At 54.9% G+C, this 24,043-nt stretch overlaps 1 protein-coding gene across 1 annotated transcript in view; it reads left to right on the top strand.

The window, feature by feature from the left end:
• Positions 1-24,043, top strand: part of HMCN2 (hemicentin 2) — a 120,903-nt gene that overhangs the window by 5,669 nt on the left and 91,191 nt on the right. Inside the window, exons 3-9 of the mRNA XM_041004683.1 lie at positions 11,901-11,971; positions 13,036-13,194; positions 13,984-14,106; positions 19,759-19,930; positions 20,279-20,385; positions 21,064-21,184; positions 22,295-22,558. Of these exons, the coding sequence (XP_040860617.1) occupies positions 11,901-11,971; positions 13,036-13,194; positions 13,984-14,106; positions 19,759-19,930; positions 20,279-20,385; positions 21,064-21,184; positions 22,295-22,558 (1,017 nt within the window). The remainder of the gene's footprint in view (positions 1-11,900; positions 11,972-13,035; positions 13,195-13,983; positions 14,107-19,758; positions 19,931-20,278; positions 20,386-21,063; positions 21,185-22,294; positions 22,559-24,043) is intronic.

Here is a 24,043-nt window from a genome sequence, read left to right as displayed (position 1 = left end):
CAGAACGTTCCAGGAGTTTAAACTGGTTGAGGGGGCTCTCGTTTTTAGCATAGCTGCCCCCAACACTGGGAATTAGAATAAAATATATATATATATATGTATTTTTTTTGTCCTGATTCCAAAGATGGGCTGTGTTATCTTTTGTTTAATGGCTAGGGACATTCAATCCGTTTTCAGATGTTCACTAGGCTGCTTTTTTTTTCCCCTTCGGGGTGGATTTTTCTTGTAAATTATCCATCCAACTCTTTTTTAAACATTAGCCCTCGGTTCTGGATTCGCCGAAGCTTTCAGGGTTTCAGTAGAGAACTCTGCTGGCTTGGTCCTTCCATGCTTCCTTCACACGCATGCTTCGAAAGGTCTTTTTTTTTTTTTTTTTTTTTTTTTCTATCACAAAGTCGTGAGATAGTCTTGGTTTTTGGTTCTTTTGCCCTGGAATTCCGTAATCCAGAACTTTAAAGTAGTTGGTTTATGGCATTGGAGAGAGTGTGCGATACTTGTCAAATGAGAAAGTTAATGGTTTGTGGTCACTTTATCCAATGGCCCTTTCCTTTTGTTCATTTGGATCCTGCCTTGTCTCAAATGACTTGGTCCACTAGCGAATTTTTTGGCCTTCTGCATGACGTGATGTGAAGGGTCGAGTTTTATCCTAGGGGTCCACAGAGTGGCCCTTTCCCAGTTCATTTTTGTTTTATATCATTTTGTACACTTTTAGATTCAGGATTGTAAAGTGGTTGTCAAGATGGTACACAGACATCTCACATACTTAACATCCAGTTCTGATGTAATTCCAACTTACAGTATTGTGGTACAGTCACCGCAAGGAGTGAATCAGTACTGGCACGTGATTATTAACTAAACCCAGGCTTTACTTGGGCATTCTGAATTCCTCTTTATAAATTCCATTTCTCTGGTTTTAGTTGCAGGACCAAGACTGAGTAGAAAATCTGCCTTCTGCTCGTTCTTTCCCGAATGCCCCCAACAACCAGGGCAGGGCGGGGTCGAAGCCAAGAGCCTAGAACTCCATCTGGGTTTCCTGTGTGGGTGGCTGGGGCTCAAGCACTCGGGTCCTTGTCTGCTGCCTTCCGAGTGCGTGAGCAGGAAGCTGGATTGGAAGTGGAGCAGCCAGGGCCTCGAAGTGGCACACCTTCGTTGTGTTCCAACACTGCTGCCTAAGCTTGTTCTCAGCACTGCTTCCTTTCCCCGAACTTGCTGAGGACCCTTTGTCTGTGAAGGGTCCATGCTGTCGACGTGACAAACTTGTCAGCCACCTTGGGCAGCGTTTTCCGGGACTGCCCCCTTGCCCCCTGGAAAGTTGCTGTCCCACTCTCTGCCTCCATGCAGCCCCTGTGAAAGTTGTGGTCAGCCTCCTGGGGTGGGCGGGGTGTCCACCGTGTTCTGCCAGGAGAGTTCTCTTGCCCTCCTTATCTGTTGATTTATTATGCAGCCACTTACATGGCTCAGCGTGACATCAGAGTTAGAATCCAAGACCAACTGGTTTATTTTGTGGCTTAAATATTTCTCCTTGCTCACTCAGTGGGCCCCTATGCCCTGTTGATTGTCTCTCATCATTGTATAGTTTGTTTTTTAATTGTCCTTACTGGGGCTGGTGCTGTGGCAATGACCCGCTGCCTGCAATGCTGGCATTCCATCCAGGCTCCGGCTCGTGTCCCGGCTGCTCCACTTCCCATCCAGCTCCTTGCTAATGCACCTGGGAGAGCACAAGACAATGGCCCAAGCTCTTGGACTTCTGCCACCCACAGGCAAGAGCCGGAGGGAGTTCCTGGCTCCTGACATGGGCCTGGTCTAGCCCAGGCCATTGGATGGCCAGCAGTCGCTCGCTCTGCAACTCTTTCAAATAGATCTTCAAAAAAATTATTTTCATTATTATTTATATATTTTTTGAGCTCTTTCTGCCTTTATGACATTATATGATGCTCCAGGTTCATTGTTGGGTCAGGGGCCCCAATTCTTTATTTTTTTTAAAGATTTATTTATTTTTACTGAAAGACAGATATATAGAGAGGAGCAGAGACAGAGAGGAAGATCTTCCGTCCGATGATTCACTCCCCAAGTGACTGCAACGGCTGGTACTGTGCCGATCCAAAGTCAGGAGCCAAGAGCTTCATCCGGGTCTCCCACGCGGGTGCAGGGTCCCAAGGCCTTGGGCCGTCCTCGACTGCTTTCCCAGGCCACAAGCAGGGAGCTGGATGGGAAGTGGGGCTGCTGGGATTCAGCACCCATATGGGATCCCGGTGCGTGCAACGTAAGGACTTTAGCCACTAGACTATTGCGCCGGGTCCCAGGGGCTCCAGTTCTAATGGGAACGTGGCACGAGGCATCACAGTGTGTGTGCCAAGGCTGTCTTAGCCACTGAGGTGGCATTGCCTCCCAGCTGACCCTGTGTAGCTCGTGTCTTAAGGATATCTGCGTGTCACTGTGACTGTGAAGCTCACCGTGGGTTCGTGCTGATGTCAGCAGCTTTCTGCTGTGGTCCTGTGACCCCTTCCTGCCTGCGCTGGCCGGTCTGTGTCCTGATCTAACAGTGCCCGCCCTGGCTTCCTCTGCCCACTTTCCCTGTGTGTAACTGCTCAGTTGAAGGGCTCACATGTGGCCCATTGGGACGTGGTGCCTGTGTTTGTCTGGGAAACAGCCTCATGGACTTGAGAACAAGGTCTTCTACATTTGGCTTAAAAAAAGAGATTTATTCATTTTTATTTGAGAGGCAATGACAGAGAGAGATCTTCAGTCTGCTGGTCTATTCCCCAATGGCTATGATGGCTGAAGCTTAGCCCATCTGAAACCAGGAGCCAGGAACTTCCTCCAGGTCTCCCACACAGGTACAGGGTCCCAAGGACTTGGGTCATCCTCCACTGCTTTCCCAGGTCACAAGCAGGGAGCTGGGTCAGAATGGAACAGCTGGGATTTGAACTGACTCCCACATAGGATGCTGGCATTGCAGGCGGAGAAATAACTGGCTGTGCCACTGTGTTCGTCCCACTACCTTCGTCTTTCAAGATTCCACCCATGCCCAGAGTTCTGCAGCCTAGCAGCTTTTCCCAATTATCCATAGTCTCCATTTTTAAAACAGTCGAGTATTTATTCTTGTGGATGAACTATAAGAAGGCTCGTTAAACCTCGTTCCCCACTCGGCCTCCTAAAACCTCCGTACTGTGATGATTCTGCCTTGATTTGGGGAGAATCTGCTTTTTAAGAAATATGGTTGTTCCCGTCGGCCCCTCTACTCGTGTGCTTATCTCTCCTGGTCAAGATTTATAGTTTTCCCCCCTTAAAAGTTCCACCCATTGCTTTTAAAGATCATTTCTAAATATTTTGCTTTTCGTTACTATTTTGACTGGGATTTTTTTTTCATGACATTTTTTGCCAATGAGTATTGCTAGCATGTTGGAAAGCAACTTGTTTTCCTATATTTTCTTCTCAGCCTTTTTCACTGAAGCTTTCGTAAGCTAGTTTTTGAGGATTCATTTCTTAAAGGATTTTAGGTTGCTAGGCACAGCTGGTCCAAATGATGACAGAGTCTCATCTCTCCTAATTGCACATCTCACTTTTTCTACGTATGCTATCTGCAAGGCAGGGACAAGCTTGGAAAAGTTCACGGAGAGCATGTTTTATGTGAAATATGTGTCTGAATCCCGTTTTTAAACAATTGTTGAAGAGTGCCTTTTTAGGACTGGGGCTTGATTTGAGGTTTTCATGAGGGTAGGGCAGGATGACATGTTCATTCCTGATTTTTAAGCATGACAAATCCCCCACAACAATCAAGCAAAAACACAAAAACGAAAACAGGGTTTTGGTGCGATGGCTCAACTGGCTAATCCTCCACCTGCAAGTGCAGCACCCCATACAGGTGCCAGTTCTTGTCCCAGCAGCTCCACTTCCCATCCAGCTCCCTGCTTGTGGCCTGGGACAGCAGTAGAAGATGGCCCAAAGCTTTGGGACCCTGCACCCGCATGGGAGATGTGGAAGAGGCTCCTGGCTCCTGGTTTTGGGTCAGTTCAGCTCTGGCTGTTGTGGCCATTCAGGGAGTGAATCAGTGGATGGAATGTATCTTCACTTTGTCTCTCCTTCTCTCTGTGAATCTGGCTTTCTGATAAAAATAAGCATTTTTAAAAAACAAAACAAAACAGAAACACAAAGCCACCTCAAACCCCCTGGGTAGCAAGTTTTCGCAGGTGGCCTTCCTGGCTTGGCCAAGTTGTCCCTGATCCTTTCCCCGTTGGGAGAAGTGCGTGGCCCCATGGGGTCCCTGCATGGGAGGCTGTTTCCTGGGCTGAGAGTGTAACCATGGCAGGTCAGGCTGCCAATGAGTGGGCTACACTCTCAGCTGTGTGTGCGTATGTGCTGTGCACCGGCTGTGTGTGTGTGTGTGTGTGTGTGTGTTGTGAGTATGTGTGTATGTGGTATGTATGAGCTATGAGCCAGGCCAGGCCGTGAGGGCTGTGTTGAGGGGCAGGTCCAAGGGTGAGGAAGGCCAGGGTGGTTGTGCATGCCTGGAGCTCCTTAGGAGCTGGGCTGGTTGGGGTGGGTCAACCGCTACATGCTCACCCACTCAGGGAGGGTCCTGGAGGGCTGGGCACAGCCACACAGGTCCATGGTAGGCAGCTCCTCTGGGGTGCTCCTCAGGGAGTGACATGGAGAGGAGCTGGACGGTGTGGCTGGGAGCAGCTGCCCAGGCAGAGGGAAAGCAGCAGCAGCAGCTCAGAGGCTGGCATGATGTGGGTCGCAGCAGGTGGAGATGGTGGGGGCACTTGGGGCAGAGTGTTCAGGGATTTGGGGAGCCCCTAAGCAGAGGCTTTGTTTCTGGACTCCTGCACAGTGAGGAGAAGTCAAAGCAAGGTCCTAAGCCAGCAGGGCCCTGCCCCACCGCATCTGTCCTTTGGTGATGTCACCAAAAGAGACACACCCGCCCAGACCCTGGCTGGGATTAGGCTACTCCACGTCCCTCGACCCAGCTTCTGCCTTCGAGAGAAGGGGTCACTGAGTCCAGTGGGGGCAGGCAGAGAGCACCATTTGCTCCCAGTGTAGCCTAGCTGGGCTCTGCCTGGGGTCCCCACAGCAGGTGCCAGGCAGAACCCCACTTTGAGAAGGAAGGTGGGAGAAGAGCAGGCACTAGGAGACCTGAGATGACGAGGTCCTGGCTGCAGCCCTGGTGGTGGTCACCGAGTTGGGTTTGTGGGTGTGGCTGTGTTGGCTGCAGGGCAGTGGAGAGCTGCCCGCTTTCTATGGTGCATGGTGGTCATTTCTGTTCCTCCGTGCGTGCCCCAGGCTGGCCACAACCCTTTCCCCCCTTGGTGCTTCTAGATAGGGTGGCTGTGGGTCAGGCTTTTGGGCGGCTGGAGGGGTCCCACGGTCAGGGGTTTAATCCTCGGTACAACTGACTGCACACCACATCTGCCCAGCTGCTTGGCCAGTGCCCACCTCTTAGGAACAGCGGGGGAGTGTAGGGGGCGGGGAGTTGTGTGCCTCTGCGGTTTTGTGCTGGTTGGCAGCTTGGATCTGGGCTCAGAATGATTCGGATTGGCGTCTCAGCTGTAAGTCATTAATTTCGTGAGCAGGTCCACTTCCTTTCTGGACCTCGATATTTTTATCTGTAAAGTGGGGACAGCTGGGAGTGGAGGTCACAGGTGGCTGGAGGGCGTTTAGGAGCAGGTATCAAATGCTTAGAAGTGAACCTGGTGCTTAGGAAGTGATAAGACGAGAGCAGCTGTCACTGTCATCATTGTTACATCTCTGTCGGGCCGGCATTGGGACCCAGTTCCCACATCACTGAGCTGAATGGTATCCCTCCAAAATGCAGAGAAGGTCTGGGACCTCCGACTGTGGCTTTACCTGGGCAGAGTTACTGCAGATGTAACTGGTAGAGTTTAGGTGAAGTTGTCTTGGAATCTTTGACTAATATGACTGGCATCCTTTTAAGCAGGGAATGGATTGGGCCCGGCATGGTAGCTCAGTGGCTCAAGTCCTCACCTTGCATGTGCCGGGTTCCTGGCTTTGGATTGGTGTGCAGCTCCAGCCTTTGGGGCCACTTGGGGAGTGAACCAGTGGATGGAAGATCTTCCTCTCTGTCTCTCCTCCTCTCTGTATATCAGACTTTGCAATAAAAAAAAAAAACCTTTAAAAAGAAAAAAGAGAATGGATTCAGGCACACACCTTTCTTTGCAGGAAGGGGATGCATTCAGGCATACGTGGCGCGGTGGCCACAGGGAGATGGGTCAGGGGGTGCGTGTCCCCAGTCCAGGACATCCAGGCTTGCAGCAGCAAGAGTAGCTTAGAAGATTCCACAGCATCCACTGGAGCTGCAGCCTCCTGGCCCATGACTCTGCAAGTGGCCCGGGCACAGGTGTGGTGTCAGAGCAACAGGAAATGGATCAACATCAGTGACAGGGTTGTGGCACACGTGGTGCGACATGGCCATGTCGCAGCAGCCATGGTGGCACAAGAAGGCAGAAGGTAGTCGGGGCTTTCTGTACGGAGCAAGGGGGCAAGAAAGACACTGAGGGGCTCAGGAGGTCCCTGCTCTGGGGACACAGCACCAAGGCCAGGCTGGCCCTGCCCTCTGCATCTGGAAGTGGCCACCCTGTCCTGGTAAGCAACGGAGAAAGAGGGGGTGGGGACCCCCACCTCTTTGTGGCTACCTGGAGTTGCTAGTGGGTGACAAGGAGCCTGGGGAGTGAGAAGCCCTCCATACTCTTGTCCCCTCATGACGTCCGGAAGTGCAGTCCTGTCCAGGGAGTGCCAGGACAGATGGGCAGCAGCTGAGAGCCCGAGAAGGGGGGCTCCACTTCTGTCTGTCTTCATTCCTTTTTTTTTTGTTAGAGTTATTTATTTTTATTGGAAAGGCAGATTCACAGGAAGAAGAAGAGATGGAGAGAAAGAACTTCTGTCTGCTGGTTCACTCTGCAAGTGGTCACAGTGGCTAGAGCTGAGCTGATCCGAAGCCAGGTCTCCCACGTGGGCACAGGCTTCCAAGACTTTGGGCCATCCTCGACTGCTTTTCCAGGCCACAAGCAGGGAGCTGGATAGGAAACGGAGCAGCCGAGACATGAACTGATGCCCATTTGGAATGCTGTCCTTGGAGGTGGAGGATTAGCCAGTTGAGCCATCATGCTTGCCCCGTGTGTGCATTCGTTGTTCAGCTTCCTGGGAGCCTGCTTTGGTGTGAGCTTGGAGCAGATGCTCACCATGCTCTCGCCTCTGGTCTTTGCCAGGGAGCCCTTTGTGTCCCCTCAGCCAGTGTGGCCACCCTGCCTGGGTCTCATCCATCTGCCCACATGCCCCACACCACCACGTCCAGTTTCCTGGTGTGCTGATTTGCCCACTCAGTTGAGTGGCAGTATTTCAGTGTTTACCTGAGCGCTTACTTTACCCCAGTACTGAGTGTGGGCGTGGGGTGCTTGGTGGTGACCGGGAGGGGTGAGGTCACTGCCCACACGAGACATCCCAGGAACTCTTGCGCTAAATCTTTCTGCTCAGCGTGAAGGGGCTGTCTTCTCTCAGCCTCAATTTCCCATCTTTTAATTAATTAATTAATTAATTTTTAAGGATTTATTTACTTGAAAGACAGAGTTACTGAGAGAGAGAGGAGACACAGGGAGATCTTCCACTTGCTGATTCACTCCCCAAATAGCCACGATGGCCGGAGCTGGGCCAGTACAAAACCAGGAAGCTGAAGCTTCTTCTAGGTCTCCCTCATGGTTCAGGGGCCATTAGTAGGGAGCTGGATCGCAAGTGGAGCATTTGGGACTCGAACCGGTACCCACGTGGCATGCCAGCACTATAAACAGGAAATCAGTTTGCTACACCACAGCACTGACTCCACTTTCCCCACTTTTGAAACGATGGACTGTGTAGTGCTGGGCACCTGAGTTAGTGGTCTAGTTGGTTTTGCCCAAGTGCATTGTTGCTGGACTCTGGAGGTGCAGCTGTGTGGGTAAAGACCTCCTCCCTTCCAGAAGGCTAGATCCACAGGAAGCCAGCCTGGCCGACGCTCATCAGGCTCTGGGCTTCACAGACACGTGTTCCCTGCGGCGCAGCAGTGGAGGCTGGTCCCCAGGCCCTGGGAAGGCTGCCCTGGCCTCCCCTGGCTCAGCAGATCCCCCAGGCCCGGAAGCTCCCCAGGATGGGCAGTGGACGGGGACAGGCTAGGAGGGACGAGGAGACTGCTGGGGGCGGGGGCTGAGTCTTGTTCAGGGATCTGGTCTCCCAGGTGCACCCTGACCGCTCCCAGATCACACAGTCCCGCCGGCTCCCACCCCGGGGCTGTGCACCTGGGTCTCCCTGCCTTCAACCACAGCCTCCTAGACTGTGGCTTTCTCAACCCAGTACAATTGTTTGAAACTTAACAGAAGAAAAAGGAAAGAAAACTGAAAATGGCAGGGATTAATGTAGGTGGCCACTTTCTATATGAACAGGTAGACCCACGCAGATGCCCAGTCCACACCCTCCTTTTTAAGAGCTATTTATTTGAAAGCATTACACACAGAGACTTTCCGTCTGTTTGGTTCATTCCTCAAATGGCTCTGACAGTCAGGGCTGGGCAAGGCTGAAGCTCCTGTCAGATCTCCCACATGGTACAAGGACCCAAGTGCTTGGGGCATCCTCTGCTGCTTTCCCAAGTGCCTTAGCAGGGAGCTGGATGGGAAGTGGAGCAGCCAGGACTCCAACTGGTGTCTATATGTGATGCTGAAGTCACAGGCAATGGCTTATTCTGCTGTGCCACGATGCTTGCCCCAGCCCACACCCCTGTGCTGGTCTTTCAGCAAAAAATAGAGCAGTCCCTGACCTTGACCCATGAAACACAGGGACCACTGCCCAAGGCCCCTTTTCCCACTGGGTGAATGTCGTCAACAACATTCAGCTTCACCAACTCCTTTCCTCTCATTTTCCTTGGTGGGAGGAGGGGAGCAGGAATGAGCTGAGCGGCGCCCCAGGCCAGGCCCGGGAGCTGAGCACACAGCTTGCGGTCTGTGGCCCATGCGTCCAGGACTGGGTTGATTCCTGAATGGGGGTGACATGAACAAAGGTGGTGCAACCATGACCTCCTCCTCTGGCACTGGCAGGTGCGGGGTCTGGGGAGCTGGAGTAGCTGCGAACCAGAGGCCTCTGTGGAGGTTGTTGAATTTACATGCAAAGCCTTCGCCACCAATGCCTTTGCCTTGGGCCTAGGGAATTGTGCCCAAGGGAGTGATGGAGTGGGTGCCTGGATGCTGCCGTCCGTGAAGATGCTCTGATCCTGTCGCTCGCTCTGAAAGCTTACAGACCCGAGGACGCCCTGGGAACGGGCAAGGTGGTGCTTGGAGATGTCCACAGAGGAGGTGCTTTTGCAGCTACCGAAAATGACATTGGACTTGAGTCATCCAGCTTCTGAAAGTCTCCCACCTTTTGGGGTGGGGGCTTAACCTGTTGTGACGAGCCTCCTCCCACGTCAGAGTGTTTGGGTTTGAGTCCTGCCTCCAACTCCTGCCGCCAGCTTTGTTCTTAGGCAGAAACCTCCCGCCTGCCCTGGGAGGCAGCATGGTGGCTCCAGTGCCCTGCCATCCTTGTGGGCAACCTGGATTAAATTCTAGGCCCAGCCCCTCTTCTGTTCCTGTTCTCCTGTCCGTTTTGCTGTTGAGGGCAAATGGAGAGTGAACCAGTGAATGGAAGACTCATTCTCTCTGTGCCTCTCGGATTTAGCGTGATTGTAAGTTAAAAGATGTTTTAAATATCATGCACTTTTGTATTTTGTCTCTGAAATTGCCGTTGACCGTCTGTGCCACATGGAACTCTCTCACCCCCACCCCCACATGGCCAGCTTGGTGCCAGGTGCTTCCCTGTTGGCATCATGGAATTCTCCCTGACTCTCAGGCCGAGGAAAGTGGCTTCATTTCACAGCTGGGGAAACCGAGGCAGGGGCCAGGGCACTGCGTTTTATGAGGCCCCAGGGCAGGTGGAGGGCCTGTAGTTGGGGGTGGGGTTCCCAAAGGCTGAGGGCTGAGCTGTTGCTGCAGAGGTCAGAGGCCACAGGAAGGCCTGGGAAGGTAGGGGTGGAGATGTTGTAGAGAGAGTACAGGGCCAGATTGGTGTTGGGGTCGGACGAGGCTCCAGAAGTTTCTAGACCCCTCCATGGCAGTTGGGAGTGAGCAGAGAGATAATTCCTTCTTAGAATTAATTCCATGAAGGACTTTGGTCTACTGCTGAGCTATTGTGTGTGTGTGTGTGTGTTTAGGGTAGCTGGGATTTGGAACTCTTGAACTAAAAATAGTCCATGACAAGAGTTTGAACAGGGACACAAATGAAATATTTTCCTAAGAAATCGGGTGTCCATCCTGTGCTGGGTGTGTTGGCGTGGCCAGCCCCATGTTTGGGCACTGGAACCCTTATGTGGATGGCGGCTTTTCGTGACTACTGTTTTTTTAATCCATAAAACTTTTATTTATTTATTTTCATTTTATTGGAAAGGCAGAGAGAGAGAAAGACAGATTTATGGAGAGAACTTCCATCTGTTGGGTCACTCCTCCAGATGCTTGCCCCAGCTGTTGGTTGGGCCAGGCCAGAGCTGGGAGCCCAGAACTTCATCCGAGGTTCGCCTGCGGGCAGTGTGGACTTGGCTACTGGGACTGTCGCCGGCTGCTCCCATGAGCACAGCTGCAAAGTGGAGCAGCTGGGACTAGAGCCCCGGCCCTCCGACTTAGGATGTAGGTGTCCCAGGTGGGGGCTTAACCCTGCGCCAAATGTCTGGCCCAAACACTCTTTTTGTCTTTTCAGATTTCTTTCTTTATTTGAAAGGCAGAGTCACATAGATCCACTGGTTCACTCCCTGAATGTCCACAACAGCTGGGACTGGGCCAGGCCAAAGTCAGGAGCCTGGGCTTCTGTCCAGGTCTCATGTGGGTGGCAGGGGCTCAGGGACGTGGGCTGTCACCACTTGCTGCTTTCCTCAGTGCATTCACAAGGGAGCTGGCTTGGAAGTGGAACAGCCAGGACTTGAACTGGCTCGAATTTAGGATGCTGGGACTGTAGGCAAGTGGGCTAACTTGCTGTGCCCCAACATGGGCTCCGTTGACTGCTCCCTTTGAAAGTGACACGCATGCTTGTCAGTGGGTGTGCTTGGGACCAACCCTGTTCCCCATGCGACACTGAGTGCTTCTCGCTGCTCAGATGGTCCCTTGGTAACTCTTCTGTTCCTGTTCTCCTGCCCGTTTTGTCTGCTCTGTCGCCCCTCACCCCTCCCCCGGTCTCAGGAGACCTCAGCTCTCAACTTGGGTCAATTTGCGCTGGAAGCACACTGCTGCGTGTGCTGCCTTCATGCAGTGCTCTGCCAGGAGGGTTCCCTGTGGCGGTGATGGTGGCACTGCTGAGTAGAACCTGTTTGGGCGACCTTCCCCGGTTGTTTATCTAAGCATTGGTGGAAGGCCACTGGGCTGTCTCGGTTTGGATCTGGGACAGGACCGGCTGCTTGCACAGGTGCAGAGGCGCAGTTCCGGTTCTCTTGGGGTCGTACCCGGGGTCAGAATGGGGAGATGATGTCTGAGCCCCTTCCGTGGGTTTCACAGCAGTTGCATCATTCCACATTCCCACCAGCTGTGGGTGAACCCTCCGGCAGCTCCGTTTCCTGGCTGACATGGGGCATGGTTGTCCATCATTGTTTGCACTGCTGCCGTTTTTACATGCCGGAGTTTGCAGAGCTTACATTCTGGTCTGTTGGCCTGGCTGCTGTTTGTTTTGAGATAGACTGGCTGTGGTGGCAGAGTCGGGCGAGTCCTGTTCTCACAGACAGCAGACACAGCTCAGGGTGGAGGCCGGGAGTGGCCATCTGCCCCTTCTCTGGGCTCCCCTGGCACTAGATGTCCTGGGCTGGGACACCCGGCCCACCTGCACTTGTCTCTCTTTCTTGCCCGCAGACATCGGCCCTGTGACCCTCACTGCAGACCCGGCTGTGTTCCAGAAGGAGCTGAGGGAACTCTATGTACAGGTGGGCTGCCTTGGCCATGACCGCTGACCCTCTGAGTTGCTCTTCCCCTGAAACGCCGGACACTCAGGTCTTTGCCCCCGCGAGGGGCTGAGATGTGACTTCCCCACTGCCTGGCCCAACTTGCCGTGGCCTGTACCTGGCTCAGGTCCTGCACAGCTCTGCTTCCTGGGGCCCTTGTGCCTGGGCCTGGCATGTAGTAGGTGCTGGTATTAGTGGATGAATGAAGCAGGTGGAGGAGGAGGAGGCATCCCTGCCCACCCTTTTGCAGGTGTGGGGGAGCTGGTGCAGGTCCCTGTAGGCCCCTAGTCTTGCCTTGAGCCAAATGTCCCACAGTCACATGGGCTTGTAGGCCGCCATATTCATGTCCTGGCTCAGCACCTGTCCTGTCCACTCTCCCCTCACCAAGACCACCAGCTTCTGAAAGGCAGACACCCAGGTATGGGTGTAGCTCATTGCCAGATCCCCCTGCCCTGGGTCCATAACAGACCCAGAACACACAAGGGACTCCCACCTGTGAGGTGAGTGGGTGGAACATGCAAGGGGCAGCTCCCATGTCCCCAGCACCTGCTACGGGACCCTTGACCACAGACTCTGCAGGTGCAGGCTGAGTGTGCAAACCAAACCCAGACAAATGTGTGCTCCCAAGCTGTGCCACCCCGCCGCCAGCTGGGCAGGGAGGGAGGGGGTGCGTATTGTTGGGGGTCAGTGCTAGGGCAGGTGCCAAAGAGAATTTGAGTGAAAAATGGTACACAACTTCAATGCTTCTCCCTCACGTGCCCTGCCCCCTTTCCTGGCACCACCTCTGTCCTTTGAGCCTGTGCTAATATGGCTCACACACTAACATCTGTGAGATGTCCCTGCAGCCCCCATCCTCTCCCCCGTGTGCCATTCATCATTCTGCTCATTGGATAGTCATGTTGGGCAGTGTTGGCCGCCTCTGGGGTCAGTTTATAGGGGTGGAGGCTGCGACTGAGGCACAGCACATCTCATTTGTTTCTGAGGTGTCCCCAGCAGGACCTGGCTGGAGGGGGCAGGCGGCTGCTGACCTGCTTCTTGTCTTCCAGGGTGGCGGTGACTGCCCGGAGATGAGCGTGGGAGCCATCAAGGCTGCCGTGGAAGTGGCCAACCCTGGCTCTTTCATCTACGTCTTCTCGGACGCCCGTGCTAAGGACCACCACAGAAAGGAGGAGTTACTGCGGCTCCTGCAGGTTAAGCAGTCACAGGTGAGGGTGCTGGCTTTAAGGAGTGGGGACAGTGAGGGGCGAGGAGTCAGGGTGTTGGGGCTGGCTCGCGCTACGCTGAGAGGAGCCCCAGCCGGGACCAGGGGCCTGGTCTTTCTCTTTGGCCGACTGGGAGTCAGCCTTCGCTGGCTGCCGCCGCCACCTGTCAGGCCCTAGCTGGCCTGGTGGATTTCAAGTGTGTTCCCAGGCTCTGGGCCCTGGTGGATCTCATCCCTGATACAAAGCATACTTCCCTCCTCTGTTCACACTGTCACCCGCCCTGCCATCCATCTTTGTCCCACGTGGCCTCTGCTTCTGGCTCCTGTCACTCATTACCCTCCTCTCTCTCTGGGTCTCAGGAGTGGAAGGCGGGATGGGGCCGTCACAGCATGGACTGAGAGAAATGGGTACACGCATGTGCATGTGTGTGCACAAGCCCTTGGGGCTGGGACATGGACACTGCCCTCTGTCTGGTTCACATTTGACTCTTCAGGCTGTTTCTAACTGCCTCCTCCAGGACCAGTCCCAGATCCGTTAACCCCCGTGCCCGTCTGTGCTGCTGACTTCACAGCAGTCCTGGCCCTGGCTTTCCTTACCTGCGTCTGCCCCCCACCCCAAGGGACTGGCTACCCTCATTATTCCCATTCTGTTGAGATGTCCCCTGAGCCCAGGGAGAGGAAAGGGCCCATTCCAGGCCATGCCACCCTGGTGTGGGTGCTGCCCTTGCCCCTATACCCCTTCCCTCCTACACACCTAGAGCAGCTGTGAGCAGACTGCCTGGCTGTCTTCCAGGTAGTCTTCGTGCTGACAGGGGACTGTGGGGACCGCACCCATCCTGGCTACCTGGCCTTTGAGGAGATTGCTTCCACCAGCTCTGGGCAGGTGTTCCACTTGGACAAACAGCAGGTGACGGAGGTGAGTCCTTGGTGTTGTCTTGGGCCAGAGTCCGTGGTTGGGTAAGGCAGGGACCTTGGATCGACTAGCTGTCACAGCCGGGTGCCACTCTGTTATAACTTCATGGTGCAGAACCCCGGAGCTGGGGGTTTTGAGGTTCCCAGATGAAGAGGCTGAGGTTGGGCTGGGAGGACCCCTGCAGCGTCTGCTGGGGCGTGACTCAGCCATGCTCTGTGAAGAGCGGGATGCCAGTGCATGCGCTGTGCGGACTCCCACCATGGCCGCTTTCATGCTGCCGCCAGGAGTGACCGAGCAGAGCCTGGCGGTGATGCTGACGATCTGCTTTGTCCAGTTCTTGCCCCCTGCTTCCTTGCCTGAGCTCTACATTCCCTGCCTGTGTCTTCCCTTCTTGTCCTGACTTACTGCCCGCCTGGCTCCTTGGCTGTTCCTTCGCTGCTTCATGCATGCCTGTCCCCACCCCAGGGCCTTTGCACATGCAGCAGGTTCTTCCAGCCCCTCCCTACCAGGCTCCTTCTCCTCTTTCTGGTCTGAGCTGAATGACACCTTCTCATGGAACCCGTCCATGACTGCCTGTCAGGATGCAGTCTCTTTCTAGAACCTTCTTCCAGCTTCCCATGCTGTTTTTTTTATCATGGTAATCTTATGGCTGAGCAATCATTTCCTGTCGATGGAGTGTGAGCCCCCCAAGGGTGATCCCCCATGGGTCCCATTTGCCACCAAATCCCCAGCACCTTGTTCAGAAGGCTGTGCATTGTAGCAGGTGCCGGGAACCAGGTTCCACTGCGCCCAAGGCCCTGGAAGCAGAGAGGCACTGCCTCTGCGGCCAGCCGTGGCCTCGGGCCAGCCCCGCTGTACAGGGTTTCGTGTGTTGTATATTTATGAGCTGCAGAGAACGGTCTCCAGGGCCGTGTTTAGATTAGCATGCCCTAACTCCCTGCTGACAGATGGCGTTTACGGTTTTCTGCGACACATTCAGCTTTCTTTGCTGGCACGTCAGCCTCCCCTGGCCCTGAGCCCCAGGCAGGGGTGGGAGGCGTTCCAGAGCCCAAGGATGTTTGTCCTCGCTTTGTGGGGAGCTGAGCTGTGCCCGGGACTGGGCTTCTGCTAGGCATGAACCAGACACAGGGGAACCAGGCAGGTTGGTGGAGGAATGGTAGGTAGGACAGAGCCTGGCTCCCCAGTCTCCCTCTCCAGCAGGACGTGCCAGCAGGGTGTGTGTGTGTGTGGGGGGGTGCACACCTGCTCCTCCTTAGGGTGCCCAGCCTTTGGTCTTGGGCATACAGCTGGACAGTGTGTCTGACTTGGTGGCACAGTGGACAGCCAGCACCAGCTGCCTCTTGGAAAGAGTGGACCTCTCTGCTTCCCGGATGCATTACTCCTGTCGTTCGTTAGCTTAATTCCTTGGACCCAGCCCTTTCCAGATGTTCCCAGACGTTCAGCAAGCCTGGGAAAGCGGCTGGAGCAGCAGGAGCTGTGGTCATGTTCCTCCCCTCACTGCTCCCCCTCCCCACTGAGTCAAGGGGCTCCAGCTGGGAGGAGGGCAGCCACGGCTGTGCTGCTTCATCAGACACCTGCTGTGTGCAAGGTGCACATGTGGAGCCGGCAGTCCGCTGCAGTTCAGGGTGCTCTGCCTGGAGCCGAGCTCTTTCCAGCTGGGGAGTTGGGCCTCCCTGGCTCCAGGAACCCCCTTCAGAGTCCAGGGCGAGTTGAGGGAGGAGACCCTCTCCTTTGCAGCAGATGAAACTGGGGAGGCGGGTAGGACCATCCTTTAATAGACAGATGCAAGGTTGGGAGGAAGGTGGCTCAAGGGAGTGCACAGTTGGACAAGACACAGGCTGACACAAGAACCCTCCGGCCGAGGCTCAGCACGCCCCTAACCCCCATCTTCTCCCTCTTCTGTTTTGCCTCTTGTCCCTGACCTTGTCCAACACAGCCAGGTACAAACAGCAAATTGTCCAGACTGTGTGCACATCAACTAGGGGAAGGGTGACTTGCCTTCCAGCGTGGTGAGGGTGGGGTCGGGGCACCAAGCAGGTGTTTCCCATTAATGGATGCAGAGGGGCCCAGAGGTGATCTCATCCTAGGCCCGCCCAGTGGGAAGTGGGGCTGGGTGGTGGTCAGGGCTGTGGAGACCCCTGACCATTGGGGGTTGCAGTGCCACTGGCTGCCTGCAGTGTGACCTTGGCACTGAACTGAGCCCCTTGTGTGCTCAGTGGGTTAACAAGAGCCTGAACAGATGGTGACAGTCAATGGGAAGCCCCAGGCCTGAGGCCGGGACCTCAGGAAGGGCCTAGGATAGTAGGAGCTTGGTCTGCAACATGTTCTCAGTAGGAAAGCCTGGAACCAGCACCACCTGCGGCACCGGACTCTCTGCCCCTCAGTCTTCTCATCTGTGATTCTGTGGCCCATTGGGCCCCCAGGCTCAGCTCAGCGCTGCCTCAGCCGTCCTGGATGACAGGGTCCCTGGAAAGAGCCTTGAGACCAGGGCGGGTGGCTTATCCACTGTGGAGGGCCTCGCCACAGCCATCTGGCCAGGGTAGCAGTGTCAGATTCCTTTGTCCCTTCCCCGTGACTGGGACACGCTGCTGGCTCCCAGACCCTCTCCCGGCCCTGCTCACATCTGGAAGCCGCTGCCTTGGCCAAACAAACATCATGCTTGCTTAATGAGATCTCTTTGCTCAGGGAGCTCCCCGGGTTTGCTCTGGTGCCCCCGGGGGTGCCTAGAGGCCTAACCCTGCAGGGGACCTGGGCAGGCTGGACAGCAAGAGAACCACAGCCCTGCTGTGGTCAGCAGCCTGAGCTGTGTGGGCTCCCTTCTCCCACTAGCACCCCCGAGGAGAAGACACCGAGCTGGCAAGTGGGACTCGCTGAGGTAAATTTAGACTGGAGGTGCTGTCACCTTGCAGCAACTTCCTCCTGACTCCTGATCAGGCCCAGGCCCTGGAGAAGAGGACTGTGGTCCCAGCCAGAGCTGTCACAGCTGTCAGGGGAGCCGCCAACTGCTGTCTGCCTCTCCAGGCCAGGGTGGGGCAGGGGAGGGGGAGAGGAGAGGACGTCCAGGGGCTGCTCCCCCAACCCCAACCCTGCATGAGCCAAGAGCCAGGTGGGACCCCGTCGAGAGAGACGTGACTTAGCGGAGAAAAGCACGAAGCAGGAGCTCCCATTGCAACAACAGATGCGCCGTTAGAACACAGAATTCTTATCCTGTGATAACGGAAATCTCACCACATATGTTCCAGCTTAGTCTGCACAGAACAGTCATCCTCTCCATCTCCAGCGAGCCTCCTGGTCCTCTTCTTGTGTCTTCTGTGGAAGATCCCACAGTGGGGAGGTGAAGGACCCTGATACGGAGCTAGGGGTGGCAAGAGAGACATGGCTTTCTAAGCCCCATATCCTCTGCAGACACTCACTGCTAATCCATCATAGAGCTTTCCCTGGTGGAGGCTCCCTTAGACAGGATTCCAGGAAGCCGTTTCCAGTGGCTTGGCGTTGGCAAGCAGCAGCTAATCACCGAGGGTGCTCAGAGATACAAGGGCACTTCACAAAGTATGAGGGAGCATGGAATTAAAAGATGAGTTTATTTTGGTGCAAAAAAAAAATGTCTTTGGAGGCCGTGCATAGCTTTTTTTTTTAAGCTTTTTCATGATACACATTTTCTGTGAGCTTCTGGAAGGTCCCTAATCTATTGAAATTGCGGGATATTTGCTACTTCTCAATAATTCCCACCTAAAAAATGATGGGCAGCATTGGCAGCAGCTCAGTTGTCACTTTGCCCGGATGCCCGGATGCCCAGATTAGAGTTCCAACTGCTCTGACCCGGAGCTCAGTTCCCTGTTGATGTATGTCCTGGGAAGTGGCAGAGGATGGCCCAAATGCTTGAATCCCAGACACCAGCAAGGCCCTGGTGGAGTTCCTGGCTGCTGGCTTTGGTGTGTCTCAGCTCCAGAGATAGAGCTCTTTCATCCACTGCATGGTCCGTTCCCCGAAGACTTACAACAGCCGGGCCAAAGCTAAGAGCCTGGAACCTCATTTGGATCTCTGATGTGGGTGCAGAGATCAAAGCACTGGGGCCATCCTCCACTGCTTTCCCAGGCACATCAGCAGAGCATCGGATCAGAAGTCGAGCAACCAGAACTCAAACTGGCTTAACCAGGGCAGTCACTTACCCTACTGCACCATAACGCCGTTTCTAACACTGACATTTCAATTCAAATGTCACATTGCAGATTCTTTTTTTAGTTTAGTTTATTTGATTTTATACTCACAGCTCTCTCTGACATTTGGGTAGGAGTGGAAATCCTGATTCAGAAAATGCTAACGTCTTGTTTGCTTTACCCTGCCAGGTAGGTAGGTACATCATAGTGCTGGCAGTTCTGCCAACTTCGAGTTCTCTTACAGTTCACACTGTCCTTGGCATGCCTCCCACCCAGACACTGGGTTCTGAATCCCTGCGCAGCTGTTCTCTGTGCCCTGGAGGGGGCCGGGGGAGGCGCCGGGGACCAATCTGCAGTCAGGTTCGTTGGGGCCTTTGTCACAGCTGAGGAGTTGGCACTGGGCCTGGCATGAGATGACTCAGGTGTGGCGGATGGCTCCTGTCTCTCATTGCAGGTTCCCTTGAGTAGGAGTGTAGCCTGTTACTCTTGTACGCCACGGATAACTTCCTCGGCCCCTCCCAGTGCTGGCCAGGGAGCTGGGGGCTGAGGTGACCACGAGTTGCCTGTGGAGGACAGGTGCATCTCCCGCTGTTATCTGCAGAGCATCCTGGACAGGGAACGTCTGTTCTGGCTCTGGAGCTTGGACAGTTGAATCAAGCAGAGCTGCCTGCTGGAGCCCTTCTTGCTGTGTCAGAACAGGGTTGGGGTTTATAGCTAGGGTCCCCCTTTGTCTTCTTACACTAACACTGTCCTGGAGGCCCTGCCCAGCCACTGCCAACACTGTGAACTTGGGGAATGGCATGTTTCTAATGAATGCACTTGTGGAGGACAAAAAGCTCAAGATCATGTTTATTTTGACGCAAGAATAATGGAAACACTTGCATGCCCGAGGTTGTCAGAAGATTCCTGGCAAATGCGCATCACACACAGCAAGCTGCATTGACCTCACGGAGTTGGCGCCCCGAGAAGCATGTTTTCTGCTTGCAGGTTTCCCTGCATTTTTCAAAGCCCTCTTGTTCTTAAACTGTAGCTTGCATGGATACAGGACATGTGTGTGGCCGGGGTATGGCTGTAGCCGAGGGGGGCACTCAGCCAGCAGAGCTTTCTCAGGCTGTGATGGGGGGCTTCCTGCAAGGAGAGTGGCATGTGGGGGTGTGGCTCCCTGGAGGGTGACTGGGGGATCTAGCCTTAGCAGGGGTAGGGCAGTTGACCCAAGATCTTGGGTCAGCTGGGTGAGAGGACACAGCCCACAGATTCCTGAAGATCATGACCAGGGTTGGAGGGACTTAGTGTAAGAAGACCTCTGGGTGTAGCTGGCCCTGGGCTAGAACAGTAGCAGGGTGTGGTAGCCAGGGGTGAGCTGGATGGTTTGTATACTACCTGCAACTGAATGGGGAACAGGTTCTGCACACAGCTGGCAGCTGGCGAGGGACCTACCTCAGGTGGGCCAAGCATCATATGCACCTGTTATCATCAGCTTTTCCCACCTACCTCTCAGGTGCTGAAGTGGGTGGAGTCAGCAGTTCAGGCCTCCAAGGTGCACCTGCTGTCCACGGACCATGAGGAGGCGGGCGAGCACACGTGGAGACTTCCCTTTGACCCCAGTCTGAAGGAGGTCACCGTCTCGTTGAGCGGGCCAGGGCCGCAGATTGAAGTCCGGGACCCACTGGGTATGAATGGTCTAGGCCTGGCAAGGAATGGGAACCAGGGTGCAGGGGCTGAGACAGAGGGAGGAGGAAGAAGAGGCAACAGGAATTAATCTACAGGTCCACTGGGGTCTTCCCAGTAAGCTGTAGTTAAGGCCAGCAGACCAGTACCCTGGGCTCCTGGCTTGGAGAAGGTGGAGGATAGCCAGGTCTAGAGGGGCCCATGTGCAGCTGGTGCCTGGGGAGCCACAAGGCTGGGACAGAGAGAGACAGGGACCTGAAATCTGGGTGCGTCCCCCTAGTCAGTGCTGGGAAGTCTGGGAATGGTGGGACACGGGTCTGGGACTCACTGGTGGCTTGGCCCTCGTACAGGGAGGATCTTGCAGAAGGATGAAGGCCTCAATGTCCTCCTGAACATCCCTGACTCGGCCAAGGTCGTGGCCTTCAAGCCTGAGCACCCTGGGCTGTGGTCCATCAAGGTAACGACTCTGGGGAAGGGGGTTGAAGAGACTCAGGTCTCCCAGCTGGGGCCATGGCCTTTCTGCCTGCTGTGGGGAGCCTGGGGCCTGCGTGATGGTGTGGGCACCCCAAGAGGAGGAAAGGGGCCAAAACAGAGGTGGGTGCTCTGCTTTGCCTGGTGAGAAGCACAGTGGTTTGAGGTTGGTAAGGAGGACTTGAGAAATGACTGGATAATTCAGAGGTGGGTAACTCTCTAACCTGGGACCCAGTGGAGAAGGCAGGAGACACCAGGTCGACTTTGGACTGGGGATGGCTCAGAGGGACAGAGCTGTTGGGTGAACAGAGCTCGCTCAGTTCTAGGAACTGGAGACTGTCCTGGGAGAGGTCAGGGTGCTCCCCTGGGCAGTGCGCGAGCATTGCTTGAGCACCTACTGGATGCCATAGTCAGTACTATAGGGAAAGTACTATAGGGCAGCTATATCCACTTGTCTTTCAATCTCTAAGCTGAGATTGACACGGGTGGGTGAGGGAAGCAGAGCTTTAACATACTGGGGGATTAGGGTGGCACATGGGTCTGCCAAGGCTAGGAAATACCGGCTGCTGACCTGGGGCCGAGTCAGGTCAGCAACTTCCTGCCCTGCCCCTGGGGTGCTGGGTGGGGCAGGACTCAGTAGTGACGTGGGTGTGACCTCTGCTAGGTTTACAGCAGTGGCCGCCATTCGGTGAGAATAACGGGAGTTAGCAACATCGACTTCCGCGCCGGATTCTCCACGCAGCCCTCCCTGGACCTCAACCACACCATCGAGTGGCCCCTGCAAGGTACATTGCAGCCCCTGGACCCTGCTGAGCTGCCTTCTGATGCGAGGGAAACATGGACCCTTGTAATCAGCCTGTTTGTGGGATCTTGCTGTGGCCAGCTGTGGGAAGAGACAGATGGGGCATGGGTCGGATCCGGCCAGACAGAGCCTGGAGAAGAGGGGCTCTCACTGCTGGCCATTGGAGTCGTGCCTTCTTGGGCACATGTTGGCACTGACCCAGCCCTGACCACTGCAGGTATTTGAAGAGTATACCAGTGGGATGGGAGCGTTCTCCTATCTCTCTCTCTCCCTCTATTTCCTTTTGTCTCTCTGCCCCAAATGAATAAAAATTTTAAGAAACTTGGAAACCCACACATAGCTTTCCTCACAATCTGAATCTTTATGAACTTTCTGGAAACCACTTGCTTGCATGGATTTCAAAATACTTTGGCACCAAAAGACCTTCGAAAGTCCATTTTCTTTGAACTGTTTGAAATGCCCAGATTACTTAAAAAGTTTAAGGTGTTTCCTGGGCCATACCAGCCTCATCCACAGGCCCCTAGTTGATGATTTTGGAAAGAGAAATAAATAAATAAATAAATAGACCAGTAAACTGGCTCATGAAGAGAGAAACCAAATCAAAATTTCTAAACCAGCTGAAGGCATGGCTGAGCCTGAGCCCGGTGCTGCCTCTCCTGGGCTAGTGTGGAGCGCACCCTGTTTCCATGAAGGTGGATAAGAAAAGTGAAGGAAAACTGAGAACACACAGAGGTTGGCCTGAAGTCAATCCCTAAGCCAGGGTGCACCTTGGCTGAGGCCACTTGCCCTAGCCTGTCTGATGGAAACTGATACTGGGGTGTGGGGATGTAGGGGCAGCCCCTTCCCAGCTCCATCCCATAGAGCACAGTGGGGGCATCCTCCCAGAAACACGTGCAGGGTGGACAGTGGCGTTTCAGGACCATGGACAGTTGCCGGGACCCCAGCGCCCTGTCCCATCTCTGGCTTTCGTTGGCACAGAGGCACCTATAGAGGACCTGGACAGGTGGTGGGGGCTGAGCCCTGGGGAGCCCTAGGTGTGGTATTGGGGCCCCTCCTTGAGGAAGATCACAGAGCACAACCCTCCTTCCTACAGGAGTGCCCATCTCCTTGGTGATCAACTCCACGGGCCTGCAGGCCCCTGGCCGTCTCGACTCCGTGGAGCTCTCTCACAGCTCAGGACGGTCCCTCCTCACCCTGCCTGCGCAGCTGCTCTCCAATGAATCCACCCACCAGCTGTGGGGTGGGCCCCCCTTCCACGCGCCCCAGGAGCGCTTCTACCTCAAGGTGAAGGGCGAGGACCGTGAGGGAAACCCCCTCCTCCGCGTCTCTGGAGTTTCCTACAGCGGGGTGGCCCCAGGTAAGTGCGAGGCTGTTTGGGCTCCCTGGAAGCCCTCTGTGGTTAGACCTGTGTAGCAGCTGTTCAGCTTCTGTGGACAGTCATTCCCTGGAAGGGATTGGGCTGAATAGCAAGGTGCTTCATATGTGGCCCTCCATATGCAGCCCTCAAGTCGTGGATTTGAAGCCAGATCGTTCATCTTCCCTCTGTTCTCTATCCGTCCACCCACCTACCCATTCACATGCTCAGCCTTATTCATTCACTCGTCCAACCGTCTATTCACCCAGCTATCTATCTTCTTACTCATTCATCTACCCATATACCCATTTATCAACTCATCTATCCACTCATCCATTCTTCCCACCAGCTGCCGATCCATGTGTCCATCCAAAGTTCATCTGTGTATCCTATAGACATGTCATGATGCTGGGCACCGTGCACACACAGCAGGCTGGGAGGACCAGCTGAATGCTTACAATAGTTCTAAGACATGTCCCCATGTTATAGATGAGAAGGCTGCGACCATCTCCCTCCTGGGGTTGGTTGCAAAATTGACACGTGCTGCGACCGTCTCCCTCATGGGACACCTGCCATGACTTGTGTCATTGTGGGTCACTTTGTCGCCTTGTCTCTGCTCATGTTGTGCTGACTCCCATGCAGGTAGTTCTTGCTGCTTTTCCCACGTGTCGCTGAAGTCTCAGCATCCAGGCCGGAGCCCTCTAAGCTTTCCGGATCTCCTGCTAGGCCTGGCAGAGGGTGTCTGGGTGTCCACCAGCCTCCCTCCTGCCCACTGGCCCCTTCCCTGGAGGGAGCATCCAAGGTGGATGTCACTCCTTGTGGGGGACTCAGCGAGATGGTCCCTGCTCTGCGCTTGGACTTTGCCAGCAGCAGAGAAGCCCGTGTCTTCCCATGAATCCAGTCCTCAGACGTCCGGCTCTGGCTTTTGATTCATGTGGCACGGTGTGGGTGGGGGGCAGGGGTGGACTGCAGGGAGTGGGAGTTGGGGTCCGCAGTGCAGTCTGGGAAGCTGGGACTTTGCCTGCCAGCAGGTGGCTGCAGATTTACAGACGCGGGGGTGGGCCTGGGCCTTTTCAGCTCCCGGGAGGGGGCCGTTCTGGCAGAGGCTCTGGTGTGAGTGAGCTGGGGCTGCTTTGCACGCAGCTGAGGACGTGGCTGGCTGGTCCTACACCCCTCTCCCCTGGGACATGGCAGGCAGCCTGAAGCGTGATGTCACCCCACCGCCCTCCCCGTCCCCACCCCCAGCTCTGGGCTCCCGGGAGGTCTGGCGCATTGTGTCACCCTTGGAGTATCTTCTCAGTTCTGACAAGGATGGAGAGAGGCCGGCTCCAAGGTTGAGCACACCCTGGGGTCCCCCAGCACCTCACAGATGGCTGAGTAGAGAGGCCCTTACCCCAAGGCCAGGGTCAGCGTCTGATGCAGGCCTCAGGAGGCTCATGGGGGAGCTGTGTGGTTTCACTGAAGTCTCTTATCTCAGAAAACACGTGT

This window comes from Ochotona curzoniae, unplaced genomic scaffold (genome assembly GCF_017591425.1).
Source record: "Ochotona curzoniae isolate NIBS_2020 unplaced genomic scaffold, NIBS_Ocur_1.0 scaffold_3208, whole genome shotgun sequence".
Lineage (NCBI taxonomy): Eukaryota > Metazoa > Chordata > Mammalia > Lagomorpha > Ochotonidae > Ochotona > Ochotona curzoniae.
This window is presented reverse-complemented; position numbering and strand designations above follow the sequence as displayed.